The sequence below is a fragment of the Mixophyes fleayi genome, chromosome 2, assembly GCF_038048845.1.
Source record: "Mixophyes fleayi isolate aMixFle1 chromosome 2, aMixFle1.hap1, whole genome shotgun sequence".
NCBI lineage: Eukaryota > Metazoa > Chordata > Amphibia > Anura > Limnodynastidae > Mixophyes > Mixophyes fleayi.
The window spans coordinates 324741935-324758098 of record NC_134403.1 but is presented as its reverse complement, the minus strand read 5'-3'; the positions used below and the strand labels follow the sequence as shown (position 1 = coordinate 324758098).

Genomic DNA, 16164 nt, shown 5'->3' with positions numbered 1-16164 from the left:
GACAACCTGTTTGAAAAACTAAGGGATGTCATTGCAACATGGCTTATCTTGCTTGGACTCTCCAGAGGATATGCAATGTCTGATAACGCCAATACTGTTAGATCATTACAGCAGGGGAAATTCCATCCCATTCCCTGTTTTGCTCACACAATCAACTTGATGGTACAGAACTTTTTTAAAAATGACAATGACATGCAGGAGATGCTGTATGTGTCCCAAAATATTTAGGGTCATTTTTGGGATTCTGCAACAGCATGTAGGAGAATGCAGCAGCTGCAAGAAGCATAGAATTTAGGGGAAATGTATTTTAGTCCAGCGCAGTGGAGAATACTTTCCGTGTTGTGCAAGGTGCTGAAACAACTCAAAGTAGTTACATGTGAAGAGAGTGCAAACACTGTTAGCTTGAGTCAAACAATTTCCCTAATTAGACTTTTTGAAAAGCAGCTAGAGAAATTAAAGGAGGAAATGAAACAAAGCAATTCCACTAATTATGTTGGACTTGTAGATGAAGTACTTTCGATCAAAGAGTTATCAACATCTTGAAATCAGATCATTACATTTTGCCAACTGTGCTTGATCCTAGGTTTAAGTGCTATGTATATTCTTTTGTTTCAACTGACCCAGATCTCAAGAGATGCAATAAGCTCCTGGTCAGCAAGCTGACAACTCAAGTGGTACATGACACAATGATGTCTCCTCCTTCAGTTTCTCTGGAAATTGCTGCTAGGAAACAACTTAGCTTTCTCAAGACACCCAGTGTTGATGCAGATGAATCTGCACAACATTTTGACATTTGGTCTGATCTAAAAGAATTGCCCAAAAATTGTGACAGCTCTTCCGTAAAATGAACTACAAATTCCATGAGGAAGGCCATTACCGGCAATTATATCAATGTACACAGATTTCTGTGATGGTGGATTCCAGCAGGGATAATTTAGTATTGTTTGAGGATTATGTACACATTGATGAGGGTAAATATGATGACAATGTAGATTGCAGGTGCTGAGATCTAGCTGAGAGAAGGGAGCTAGCTGATGTTGGTATGCTTGGTAATAGTTTGGGTAGAATGGCATGTTGGCAATTTTATGTTCTTCTATAGTAAACGTTCACCTTTAATAGAGAGGTGTTTTTTTCTTTAAAAAGGTACAAGCTTTTTGGTTACATTTTGGTTTCCCTAACTTAAACCACTATGCACGTGAACTTAGGCTTTAGCACATGAGGTAGAGGGATTAGTATCATCATGACCAAGACTGGAGAGTGACAAGAACAATGTGACTGAAGACTGAAGAGTGACAAGGACACTGCCACCACTCCCGTTTCTGTATGAGCTATGGCACAGTAAAATGTGAATGGAGTCTTTTAATAACACTGCAAGCCCTATTATTTAAATATCTGTTTCATCACTAAACACTGCCACCTCTCCTATTTCGGGGTGAGCTATGACACAGTACAATTCAACTGCAGATTTTGAAGAACACTGCCAATCCTATTATTTTGTATTCCAGCAATGACAATTAGCAATGGAGCAATGGAGCTCTCCTTAATGTCATTGGAGACTTTGAAGAACACTGCTACCCCTCCTCTTTCTTTTCTACCTATGACGCTGCCCAACTGCACTAGAGACTGCCAAGAACCATGCTACCCCTTCTGTGTCCCTCTGAGAAATGGCGCTGGCTCGCCGTAGAGGGTGGCACTTATAGAATCCAAAACTCGCAAGATCAGACGACATAACAATGACGTTTTGTCTCGTTTTCAATTCCGATGGTGTGTGAAAGTACCGAGCCGGCTTGGCTCAGTACTCGCATCTGCTAAGTTCGGGTGTGTTCGGTTCCCAGGAAATCGAGCCTGAGCATCTTTAGTCTTGATGAATAAAATGCAGCATTAGCTTACTGCCAGCATCGCATTTTAAACCGATAGAAGATAGCAGCAAACAGGTACACTGCCTTCAATAGATATCACCATCATCATTTATTTATATAGTGCCACTAATTCCGCAGTGCTACACAGAGAATATTTGTCATTCACATCAGTCTCTGCCCTATTGGAGCTTACAGTTTAAATTCCCTAACACACACACACACACACACACACACACACACACACTGAACCACAACACAGACTAGGATCAATTTGATAGCAGCCAATTCAGCTACCAGTATGTTTTTGGAGCACCTGGAGGAAACCCACGCAAACACAGGGAGAACATACAAACTCCACGCAGATAAGGCCATGGTAGGGAATCAAACTCATGACCCTAGTGCTGAGAGGCAGAAGTGGTAACCACTAATCCACCAAAGCCCAAAAGTAATTATACTTTTTTATTTTAATTTCTCAAAATTGGTGAACGTTAGAAACTTAAATTTATAGATAACTTTCCACTCACTGTTTAGTTTTAGATGCAGAAAGTTCCAATAGAAAATATTTTGGAGAAGAGTTCTATCTCCAAATTGCCTGGATGGATTCCATAGAAACAGAATAAATGGACTTTGCCAATATCTCTCCGAATTCCAATTTTCATGCAGATTGGTATTACTATTAAAAAGTTATTAGCATCTGATGAATAAATTGGGGGTTATAATTAAAGGCTCAATTAAACCTAAAACCATTGGTATAATACATATATTAAAAAAAACATTACTTATTAAAAATGCACACATATGCACAACACATTCCCCATTCTTAGCAAAGTTTTCTAATGGGTGAGTAGAAGCAAATAAACTGCAGTTGAGTTCATATGAATAAATCAGTCTATTTATTTTCTCTGGCTCTTTTATTTATTTGTTTTAAAAGTTGTCGACTTGCCCTCCTAGCCCTGCCTGATGTTTCCTTATCTTCCGGACTCATTACAGTCAAGAATACAGAATTAGCTTTATTTTTTCCTACTGAATAGACATATTACTGACATGTAGATGAGATATCATTGTAATTAATGTCTGCAAACATAAACTAATGCATCAAATGTCAAATAGATAATATAAAGTGTCTGATGCACCTAATCCCACGTGTCACCGCAGTGCTATTAAAACAGTGGATTTCATGAATATATTATATATGGAAATACACCAAATTTCTAATATCAAACAGTAGCTATTGTCAGAATTACACAGCAATGATGTATACAAAGCCGTAACATGTAATGTAGCTTAATGGGTCCTCCACATACAGAGGGGGGAATTCAATTCCCCTCGAAGTACCGCCGCCTTATAGATATTACCATTATTACGGTAATATTAACCCGGCTTTCTGCTCGCAAAACATTTTTTCTTTGCAATTATGTCTTAAATATTTAGATCCACCCGAAACTGAATTTTCAGTTTTGGGATGGATTAGCCTTCAAGGGCCTCATTTAAAGTTGGACATGCACCCATAAAAATGTGTTTGCACACTCATCATCATCATCATCATCTTCAATCTATTTATATAGCGCCACTAATTCCGCAGTGCTGTACAGAGAGCTCATTCACATCAGTCCCTGCCCCATTGGAGCTTAAAATCTAAATCCCCAAACATACACAGACTGAGATAGACTAAGGGCAATTTATTAGCAGCCAATTAACCTACTTGTATGATTTTGGAGTGTGGGAGGAAACCGGAGCACCCACAAGAAAAACCCACGCAAACTCCACACAGATAAGGCCATGGTCGGGAATCAAACTCATGACCCCAGTGTTGTGAGGTAGAAGTGCTAACCACTAGGCCACTGTGCTGCTCAAGTTTTTAATCATTCCATCTTGTATAGATACATCGGTGGCAAAGATATGACAATTATTCTCAAATTCTTTCACTGGGAAACTGATGATGTCTGCCCGCTATACAGTGTAGGTTGATGCCCGGTAGGGAGGGGTAACATTGACATAACTCCATTTGGGTAGGTGGAATTGAGACGGGGGAAGTGATCACATCCTAAAAGACTGCCCCTTTCTGTCCTCCCCTCTAAAAACCTTCACTACCATGCTCACCAGTGCGCACGGCACCCGTTCACAGCTGCTCTGCCATCTAGTGAACAGAGAATACCTTTCAAATCTCGCACCCATGGGACAAAGCTGTACAAATCGGAAGGGTGGACAAAGCCTTAAAATCGGAAATGTCTAAATCAGGACAGTTATGAGGTATGCAGCGAGAGTGGTGAACCCCTGCAGCATGGTTTGCCAGCACCAGCCTATATAAACTAGGCTTGTCCCATTATAGCAAGGAAACCTGCAGTGTTGGGTCCTCTTCCATAATGTGAACCAAGACCAGCATATTTAGTATGGGGCTACAGTCTCCATGAGTGTGTGTGGGGAAGGTGGTGAATCCTGCAAAAAAGCTGCAACCCTCCAAAAGACTACTAGCACCATGGTGAAAAGCACTGGTGTTCTTCCCAGGATCCCTGAGCCTCTGGTGCCAGGGAAATGATAATAAAATAAATTAGGCTTATGGAACATGCAAGTTTATCACCCTAATGGTCCCAGTATAATAGAGTTAGTGCCACTAGAACCCATACATCCAAGAAAGTAACATATTCCTACATTTGTACTAGTTTATTTGGCAACTAATTGGGACATATGATGGTCTTAATGTAAAAATAATGCCTAATTTACTGTTTCCTTTAAGAAAAAGAAACATGGCTTGTGAAATAATCGCCCAAAATTTATGACAGTTTGAGCATCACTGGCTAAATGATTAAATAAAAAAAGTTTACTTTTCATTTAGAAATATTTGATATGGGACTTGAGCTATTTTAACACATATAAAAAGTAATTTATTTGTCTAGCCGCGAGTGAGGAGTATGAGAAATGAATTGTTAAAAAAATGATACTGGTTCAATCAAAAAGCAGGAAGCTTCTAATCGGGTAAAAATTTATTGAGTGGAGACAAACGTTGGAAATAACTTGAGACTGGAAATACCAGGAAAAAAGAAAATTGCAATAAATAACTAAGCTACTATATCAATATGTGATGCTATCGAAGAGAACATTACTGAAAAATACATTGAGAGCATATGATTGAAATTAGCTGGTCTTGCTATTGGAGCACTAAGGGAAGATTAGTTTATGATATAAGAAATTTCTATTAAATATTCTACAGTATCACTGTATGTCTATGGCACACTAGTTTTCTAGATTGCTGCTAAGTTCTCCATATGCTAACATACTGTAATACTGACACCCGGAAATGACAAACACAAACAACTTCTTGTTTGGAAAAACTGTGCTTTTTATTGTTCACGTCACAAATAGCACAGCAGACTTTTGTCAGGATGACACCAAGTAACCCTCGACCTAGCTAGACACAGTTCACAGGCCTAGTCACCAGTCAACTAGCTGGCATCGGTCACACTGCACAAATGCACAATGCAATGCAATACAAGTTTAAATACAAAAAAACCCTCCTTATGGTTTAAGTACTTCATTAGACCCTGTCCTACTCCTGTGTGTTTTCAGCCTAGGAGGTTTACTCTGCACAGACTTAACCTGTCTGCTTGTATCTGCAGACTCCCCGGACCTCACCTGTCCATATGCAGGAGAGGTGTAGCAAATAAGCCTCTTTGTCACAATACTTACTAGTGTCTATATTTCATAAAAATTATGCTGTCATATACAGGGGAGCCAAGAGAAATTTGAGACCCAGGTAGAGCAACTGCTGGGGGCCCTTTTCATAGCCACCAAAGGGGAAAGTGTCACACCAGGTTGGCGACTCACTACAAAGGTTCCCCCCTCCCGAGTGTCATTGGACCTACAACGGAACACATTAGAGATGTCGGCCCTCTGCTGTCAGGATAACATATTGGATTGAGCTACTAAGTGCTTCTGGTGTAACTGACCAAGGAGTCGCAGAGTCTATTGCACCCCTGGTATACGCCAGGGACCCGCAAGGAGGTTTGGTCTTCGCTGCAATAGGTGCACAGGTCGTGGTTCTCCAGGACAGTTACCAGTGTAGTAGTGGTGAGAGTAGTCAGGACAATCCGAGTGAAGCCAATCAACAAATGCGGTACCAGGATGATCCAACAGGAATGTCAGCATAGCCTGAATCAAACTAGAAGGGCAAAAGTACCAATTCAGAATCCAGGAGAATGGTCTTAGTGTAAGACGGTTCAATATAGGAAATCAATAGGAAGCAGGATAACACAAGGAACACTGGAGACAGGTAGACCTGATACTCTGGCACCCTAGTAGTGCCAGAGACACCTGAAGGCAGATAGGACGGTGGTCAGGGACGTTACTGACCGCCGACAGAAAGCAAAGCATAGAATCCCATGCAACTGCGCATGCATCTTGAGATGCTCAGACAGCCGGGGGAAACTGCATCCCTATTGCTTAGCAACAGGGATGCAGCTTCCCCTGGAAATGGCAGGCGTCCATCCCTGCTCGATAGGAGGGACGGTGCCCGACATCTACATGTAGATTCCCAGTCATCACTTGCGCCTGCAGTCTGTACTCCTTCCAAAAAGTCAACACCAAACCACCATGGCAACAGCAAAACAAACAGTAGTACAATGCAGGAATCGGCTCCATATACTCATATGCAAATTTATTCAGCAAAGTTTACAGAATAAAACATGATGTTTCTGGATAACAACTCCCTTCATCAGATACATTTTAAACATGCCTCCCAACATTTAGAATAAAAAAATCGGGACAAAATAAACCACGTCCCTGTATCCATCAAACTCTGACAAAAATGCTCAAATTCAGGTAAAATCCATCTACTTTTTTGTTAAGCCCTGCACCTTTAACAGCCCACGAATCGGGATGTCTAGCCAAAATTGAGATAATAGGAAGGTATGCTTAAAAGCAAAATTGTTTTTTTATATAGGATTCAACCAATCATGGGGGAATGTCAGAGGTCACCTGATCACTGCATCAGCACACCTGATACTTATCCTATGCACAGCAGAAACAAACAGATAAGTGATATGCTATAAATAATTCTTAAAGCCATATGCAACTTATTACATATGTAACAATAAGATATTATCATATGGAGCATTGATCCAATGGCACATTACTTAATACTTTAAGCAAAATATAATAAGGATAATTGAATGTCACAAACAATGTCCACTCTCAAATGAACAACAACAACAACAACGAGATACAGTCAACAAATTGAATAAATTGTAACAAAGGTAAATATAACAGACATGTCTATACTCATGGGGATATAACATTTCAAACCCCTTGTGCAGCCATGTTCTCATAAAAACATCACAGATTATAGTAATCATTTATACCCTCGGGTGTAGCGTGCCTAGCCTAACTATCTAGTAAGCTTCTCTTCTGAGTAATTGCACCTCTTCCAGTGCATGCCAACATAGTTGTGATTACATTGTGTCTCAGCATCAAAAATGCTTAATATTGTTGATATAGCTATGTCCCTTTTTTTTGTCTAGAAAATTTTAAACAAATGCCGTATTGATATGATGTTATTAACTGTTGAATATTTGCAACCACCACTTAAAACAATTAAAGATGACATGGTTAATGTCTCTGAGGAATATAAATTACAAACATCACCTGATGCATATCAATAGCTTTCAGAGAAACAGAATGCTTCTGTACAGAAACAGAGAGAAAATATTAAAAAATAAATGTAAAAAGTTTAAATATGATAAAGACTATTAATTTAAATCTGTGTATTCTTAGAAAGAGAAAAGAAGATAATTAAGGAGACACCGCAATTGAGAACTATAGTTTGGGTAATAAAACCTTCTTGGCTGCTGTTAATTCAGATACAAGCTTGTAAAATGGGTTTATACACAGCTTCCATCTTTTTTTCATGGGAGTTAGCCAACAAGGACATAGTATGGAGGAAGGCGAAAAAACCAAGAGGAGACCTTACATTAACCATATACTGGAAGCAACAGAGTTACCAGACCTATTGATTAATATCTTCACAAAGACACTTTCAGATGATGTGTGATTAATAAAGATTTGGGTTTTGCACCATCATATACATCTAATTTTTTTTTCAATTTCCAAGTAGACTGGTATAAATTCATTAGGTCTTAAAAATTGAAGATGTTTTTTTTTTCCAGGCAATAAGAATTCTGATATTGTTGCTGATGAGGTTGCGCATGACAACAGTCCAACTATGTTTAAATTGAAATCTAAAAGTGATTTTGTACCTTTGGTTACCCTTCTTTAGAGAACTTCTCAAATATGGTTCTTAAAGAAATTAATAGTATCTATTCTGCAGAGGGTAAAAGACATATAATACGACCTATACAGAAGCAAAAGTGTATTTGGGTAAACAAAAATATTATTTTTAAAAAAGCAGACAGAGCAGCAATGGCTAAGGATAAATATAGTCAGAAAGTACATAGACAACTCAGCGTTGAGAGATATTATTGTAAGTTATCCCAGGGTCCTACATGGATGTAAAAAATGATTATTGATGAGCATAATGAACTGGCCCTCTTAGAAGGGGATATCACAAAAGCAAAACATAATTTCCGACCAATTGTTTCTGTTCTTGATTCTTTGTTTCAGCCATTAACTATATATACGTCCAGGATATTATTAGAAGGATTCCAACATGCCTTAAAACACTCAAGATAGCTTAGTAAAAATTTTGCCTCCAGAAACAAGGCACCTCTATGGGTGCGACTATCGTGCCAAGTTATGCTAATATTTTGATGTACAGTATTGAGCGTGCCCTGTTCCTAGAGGAGGCTAGATATACTTCACATATCGAAAATTGATATAGATATGTAGGCAAAATATTCTTTAATTGGATTGCGAATTATATAAATTTGGATAATATGGTGGAGAATATGAATCAGGTCCATGAGACCACTACATTTACAATAAATAAAAGTATGGAGAAGATTAATTTTTTTAGATATATTAGTATCTGTTGTGAATAATAAAACTTTGACAGGCTTTACATTGTAAGTATGGAAGACTTTTGAGTTACCCTTGTTTGCACATAAAATGGATCTGAAAATAGCAATTTCTTTAATTACGGCTGATATACAAGAATCTCCTGTGTGTTCCAGATTTCTTAGTGCACTGTGATTTGGGACATTTCCCAGTAGGAACTGAGGGCACTGTAATGGCATTATTAAATGTGCATTTGTATCTTGCTCTACACAATGTAAACCAATTTCTTTAAAATATTATGCAACAAGTAATAGTAAAGGGGTCATACATTTTCTCAAATGCCCCTGTGCACTGGAATAGGCTAGTCATACTTCAAGGACTATGACTGAACATATATAATATAAGAATGTTTACTGTAGAAGAAAGTAATAAAAATTAAGGAAAATCCACTACGCAAACATTTTTAATGCTCACAAATAAGTTGGCAGATACTGGAAGAGGTTCAATTGGTACTTCCCTGTGTTGAACATTTAAAGACATTTATTTATATAGCGCCACTAATTCCGCAGCGCTGTACAGAGAACTCACATCAGTCCCTGCCCCATTGGAGCTTACAGTCTAAATTCCCTAACACACACACAGACAGACCCACACACACGGACAGACACAGACAGAGAGACAGACAGACAGACAGACTAGGGTCAATTTGTAAGCAGTCAATTAACCTACCAGTATGTTTTTGGAGTGTGGGAGGAAACCGGAGCACCCGGAGGAAACCCACGCAAACACGGGGAGAACATACAAACTCCTCACAGATAAGGCCATGGTCGGGAATTGAACTCATGACACCAGTGCTGTAAGGCAGAAGTTCTAACCACTTAGCCACCGTGCTCAGAAAAGAAGCCTTCTGGGTAGGCAGCCTAGGCACATTCCAACCAAGTGGTTAAAATTATGATTTAAATCTGAGCCATTCTTTATGACAACCTGTCTGCACATGTTTGAATAAATAAAGTAACAGGCATATATATTCTCTTGGGGATATAACATTTCAATTTGTTGACTGTATAATCTGGGTACTAATGTCATTTTTTTATATTATGCTGTGCTATTTATACATTTGTGAATTTATGAGTGGGCAATGGTTGTGACGTTAAAAAATCATTGTTACATTTTGCATAAAGAATTAAGTAATGTGCCATTGGGGCCACCTGAGCCACCCTACTTGGCTTATATTACAACATACTTGCCTACTCTCCCAGAATTCCTGGGAGGCTCCCGAATTTCAGGGAGTCCTCCCAGACTCCCAGAACAGTAGGCAAGCCTCCTGGATTCGCCGAAATTCATGGAATTGAATGGCAGGGCTTAATCGCGCCATTAAGCCCCGCCCCCGCTATTCAATGCCGTGAATTTCAGCATTTTATAGTGGGGGCTGGACCCTCCTACCCCCTGTCACATGACCCCGGGACCTCCCCAGGGAGAAGTTTTGAAAGTTGGCATGTATGCGTTACAATGCTATCATCCTGCTGATCCAGGCACAAGCAGGTGTAAGTGGCAGAATATCACAAATCCACATGAGTGCACCCATTTTTCTGTTCATGTCCAGAGTGATTTCAAGCAAGGTACACTACATAACTGCCACAGTACTGAATCAGCCCCTTACTGTCACTACTGAAACTCTAGGGTCTGTCTATTATGATGCAAACTGGCAGCAGACAGAGGAAGCATGAGGTAATAAAATATAGGAAAATCATTACAAATACTTTTTGTCTTGCTGCAGAAGTCTAATTTAGTAAGGGTTATCATGCTAAAATAAAGTGTTTGTATGCTACTTGTATAAAGTATATAGTAGTCTGTGTAAAGGAGGTTAAGGATAGCAGAATGACCAGGAAACACTCATCTCAGATTTTACACGTATACTAATCTGAGACTGAGAACATTTAGCTTTCATAAATGGTACATTTTCCAGTTGACTTTAATTGAAACTGACTCATCTGGTAGTGTGTTGATGTGAAGTGGTTCATTGACAGGTCAGTAAGCTCATACTGCTCATACTGTATCTATTTACAAGTTTCACAAAACTTACTCTGCTTGACCATTGCTTGCAGCTCCTCTAAGTGGAAGACTGAAAGACGATTAACACCTCCGCAGACAGAACCTTTCTCTCCTTTGCACTCATTGTTGCATTCTTCTTCTTTGGCTTGGTTCAGGGGCAGGCTGTTCCCACAATAACACTCAGCTCCATAGGCTAAACCAGCATAAAGATATGTTCTGTAAAAAACAAAAAAAAATAAGTGAATATCTCATTGGCAGCTACCTATGATGGTGCAAAAGTATTAAAAGCCCTTAAGCTGAATGCAGATAAACACAGCTGCTTGTCACGAAGCAGGAACGGACATTACAGGGTTAAATGTGGGAGGTGTTTGGTTCCAGGATGTTAGGGGGAAAGTAGGAGGAGACTTTTGATATATACCACTGACTAGGCAGTTCTACTTCCTCTTGTCATCGGGATTTCCTGCCCACCCTCCGTTTGCATTAATTTAGGGCTTAGTGGAAGAAAGAGATGGGAAAGGTTGGCAGGCAGGCAGGAGAGCTTTTACAATCAGCAACTAATTCATACGGTGCTATCGCTGATTGGCCGCACGTCACTGCTCCTTTCGAAGCACCCTGGCTCTTGGTACCTCTGTGCGAGGACCCCTTGACCTGCACTGTGCGCGTACCTCTTGGGGAGCCCAGAAGGGAGTGGTCACGATGACGCCAAATTTAGCACCGGCTGATCGTTTAGGACTGTGTCGCCTGGGACCAGTGGTTAGTGCCTGTGGGCCATACACTGTTCGGTTTCGCTATTAGTTGTTAGCTGATTGTATCGCCCTCGCCGCCACCCTTTCATAGGTTAATTTATAGTAAACAAATAAATAAAAATAAATAAAATAAATAAATAAAAAGTTTACGTTATTTGCCACTACAAAGTTGTCGGTGTCTTTATTTGTAGTTAAGAATGTATAGTGATAAGATTAACGTTGTTAAGGTATAGTGTAATGCTGAGGGAATCAGCAGTATGTAGTTAATTGGTGCAGTAATGAATTCCAATCAATCATAGATTGAGTTCAATTTAGAAACCTCAAAAACTACAGACCCACAGTACTTACTTGACCATCTAGTGCAGTTTCGCTTGCACACCCAGTTTACAATCATTGGAATTGCCCCTAACCTGCACCTAACTTTGCAGTTTTGAGGATACTAACAACCTACTAGCATTTTAGGACCACACCTTTCATTCATTTAAACCAGGCAGGCCAAAGTAAACAGAACAGATAGAGTGAGACAAAAAAACTACTGTAGTATTTTTTACTCCAGCATCCCAGGTTCTCCTGTAACAGGTCTCACAGTGGCTGGGAAAGTCCACCCTCATAGCAGCAGTGATACCTTACCATTTGTCAGTATACCAGCAAATCTGAATGAATAAGTTTCACTCTGATTCGCTGCCTCACTTTCCCTGTACAACTGCTGAGAGAGAGGGTGAATGTACTGCTACAGGAGAGAGAGGGTGAATGTGCTGCTACAGGAGAGAGAGGGTGAATGTGCTGCTACAGGAGAGAGAGGGTGAATGTACTGCTAATGTAGAGAGAGGGTGAATGTGCTGCTACAGGAGAGAGAGGATGAATGTGCTGCTACAGGAGAGAGAGGGTGAGTGTGCTGCTACAGGACAGAGAGGGAAAATGTGCTGCTACAGGGGAGAGAGGAGGTGGATGTGTTGCCACAAAAGGAGAGGGTGAGAATGTGCTGGTACATGGGGAAGAAGAGAAAATGTAATACTACAGGGGAGAGAGGAATAATGTGCTGCTACAGGGGAAAGAAGGGTGAATGTACTGCTACAGGGGAAAGAGGGTAAATGTGCAGCTCCAGAGGATATAGGGTAAATGCACTGCTACAGGGGAGAGAGGGGGTGAATGTGTTTCCACAATGGGAGTGGGGGGGGGGGGGGGTGTGCTGCAACAGGGGGAAAAAGAGAAAATGTAATGCTACAGGAGAGATAATGTGTTGCTACAGGTTAAAGAAGGGAGACTGTGCTGCCACAGTGGGAGTGAGGGAGAATGTGCTACTATAGTGGGAAAGAGGAAAGAATGTGATGCTATAGAGGGACGATGAGAGAATGTGATGCTATAGAGGGAAGATGAGAGAATGTGATGCTATAGAGGGAAGATGAGAGAATGTGATGCTATAGAGGGAAGAGGAGAGAATGTGATGCTACAGTGGGAAGGGGAGAGAAACTGATGCCACAGGGGAAATAGGGAAAAATGTGCTACTACACATGGAGTGGGGAGGAGCTATTACAGGGTGGAGAGGAGAAATGTTATAACAAAGGTGATGGAGGCCCAATGTATTAGAGGGGAGGGTCATAGCTCACTCCCTATGGGATGTGACCACACCCACTACATGGGATGGTCACGCCCTCTCTGGAGTACACAATTGCTTTGCACACATTCTGCCCTCATAGGGACATTTTTATAATGTTGAGAGGTATAGCATAACTTAGGTATGTCATAACTGCAAAGAGCTTCTCATTTTTTTTAGTAAATTCTACATATTTTACATATTTAGGCAAGTTAAGTTTTATTATGGCCTGTTCAAATGTGTACTATCACCCAATGTGGCACTCGGATCAAAAAAGGTTTTGTGTTTTTCTCCTAAGATACTTAATACTTGCAACTATATTTTTGTAAATTTCTTCCACTATTTAAAAACTTGGCTAGTGTGGGAAACCGCTTGTGATCTTGTGATTGGCTGAGCAGCTAAGGGGAGTTCTGGTCAATGGAGCAGTTCATGTCATCTTAATCACTTTCATTGTTCTTTCCAGTGAATTACATGAAAATATCACATTTGGATTAAAAGAGGAATGGCTTGGCTATCCATTTTGGACAACAAATAAAGGCTTTCGTTTCTGCATTTCAAATTAAGGACATTTTGGATTAAAAGGTATGAAAATTCCCATTGGATTATAGAGGTGAACTAAAGTGGTGAACAAAGGTTTCAGGGGCTGTTTTATTTAATGAAACCTTATTTTAAAAACTTTGCATTTTTAAATGTTTCCATTATTTCCATTACATAGAGCCTAGGGAAGCTAGGAAGAGCCCCTACATTTTGTATTTTTTTTCAGTGTGGAGTTACTTGTCATTGGGAGGGTGAAGTCTCCAAATTTCTTTACGGCCCCCCTCCCTAAAGAGGCACCGTGCTGACCAGTCTAGTGCTGGTAACACTATTACAGCGGAACTAACCATGCAGGTTTCCCGTACAGTGTTACTGGCCCCGCGTTTATTGGCCCCTGTTTTGATGGGAACTACCACAGGATGTATAGTTGCTTATAATGGGTTTTAGAGTGCACGCCCACTTTTTTACATTATTTATTCATTCATTACAATGGCCAATCATTTCAGTTGCGTTTCTACATATTGTTAACCTCATTTAAATTAATTGCCTATTGAAATTAAAAGGAAAAGCTCAGTACCACATGGCAACTAAAGAGCATTTTTTATGTGTTTTCAGAGATGCAATGCCAAAATGTAACCAATCTTAATATGGAGCATCACATGGCATACACACTAGATGACATTTTAGACAGATTGTTGCAGTGTGAAACAGCTACATCTGACAATGCTCAGTGTTTTTGGCTAGTCTGAGATAGTTTTCTAGCCCCTTTGCTTTCCAACCTGTATGTCTTCCAGGTGCTTAAGTTGCAAAGTAATGTCTGCTTCTGCCCATGTCACTGACATTCAATTACCCTATTGACCACAATACTTCCCTTTACACATTCTATCTCCCCTTACATTTATTATTGAAGGTGAATTCCACCCAAAAGGGGAAATGTAGATTTTTTTCTGTGTGTGTGGTTAGGAGAAAAAGAAAGTATTACTCACGGCACTGCCTAGTTGTGTGGAGCAATACAAAATTGAATGGAATGAAATTATTATAATGCAATAAATGGGTTGAGAGAGAGGATTGTTAGAGGGCGATCCTTGTTATGCAGAAGGACACACAGCCATTTCCACTCCATAAAGTATTTTGCAGGAACTCAAAGCTGGCTGTTCGTTGAAGCAGAAATATTGGACCATCCAGGTGCACTTAGACAAGAAGGGCAATTCTAGCTGCATGCTGCCCAATATAAATACTTCAAACAAATGTACTATATGTACTTGAGGTAATTTCCATGTCACCTCACTCAAGAAAAAAAAAATTAAGCCACAAATTAGGCTAAATTGAACAGAATGGTAATATTTTACCTAACCCCTTGAGTGCTAAAGACAAGTGGTTCTCTAGATGACCCGCTAAAGTGCTAAGGATAAGTCCAACTCGTTCTCTGCATTTAATGGTTCAAATAAACCCACAGATCACCTCCAACTGTGATACTGTCGGAATTCTTCTATTAGCAACGAGTGTACATGCTGGTATCACAGCAGGCATGTGCACGCACGCATGCTGTTAAAGTCTACACAGATCTGCAACCAAAAAGCTGTTTTCATAATTTTATCTGATTCTTGTATTTTTTGGTGTGTTGAATTCGAAAATGACCACCATTTTTTCCTGGGACGTCAGGTTTTTTCACAATCAAAATGTGCCTAGGTCAAACAGGTAGCTGGAAATCGCTAAATTTCAAATTCATCATTCTTGGGGGAAAAAAACTGAACATGGAAAAACAAATTTATTTTTACTGCCAGTGCTCCCAAAAACATGAAAATACATGTTTATTGGGCCTGATGGTGATCACTGCATTGTTGAGTGTGCTTGCTAGGGCCTGCCCAGACAAGTTCTTTCATGCATTAACCTGTTCTCTGATTCCTCCACAATCTTGTATTTCATTTCAGTCGTCATCCTGCTATTGTCTGTGTGGTTCAAAATTAGTGCAATGCCTCCAAGAAAGTGTGTAAATTTGCCTAACAGTTTCTGTTTCATATGTGGAGAGTTCATGGTGAAAAAGCAGAAGTTGAATACTACGGATTTTGGCTTTTCATTGACTCTTCCAAAAGAAGCTTAAAAGCAGTTTTACTTCACAATGGTTGCCGTTATGCATCCATTCCTGTTGCTCATTCGGTGTACAGGAAGGAGACTTATGAGAACTTGGAGCTGGTACTCAAGAAAGTGGGTTATCAAAACCAAAACTGGTTGGTATTTAGGGATTTAAAAGTATTGTGTATGCTGCTGGGACAACAGGCTGGGTACACCAAATACCCTTGTTTTCTATGTTTATGGGACAGTAGAGACCGACAAAATCACTGGATGCAAAAAAATTGGCCACCAAGAAGCTGTTGTTGGTGAAAAGAATGTTCTCAGAGATACATTGGTACCCCCTGAGAAGGTTTTATTACCA

General features: G+C 39.9%; 1 protein-coding gene across 1 annotated transcript in view; it reads right to left on the bottom strand.

Annotated features, from left to right (window-relative positions):
* The window catches only part of WSCD1 (WSC domain containing 1), a 180417-nt gene that overhangs the window by 78439 nt on the left and 85814 nt on the right, over window positions 1–16164 (bottom strand). Inside the window, exon 4 of the mRNA XM_075196776.1 lies at window positions 10888–11072. Coding sequence (XP_075052877.1) covers window positions 10888–11072 — 185 coding nt within the window. The remainder of the gene's footprint in view (window positions 1–10887; window positions 11073–16164) is intronic.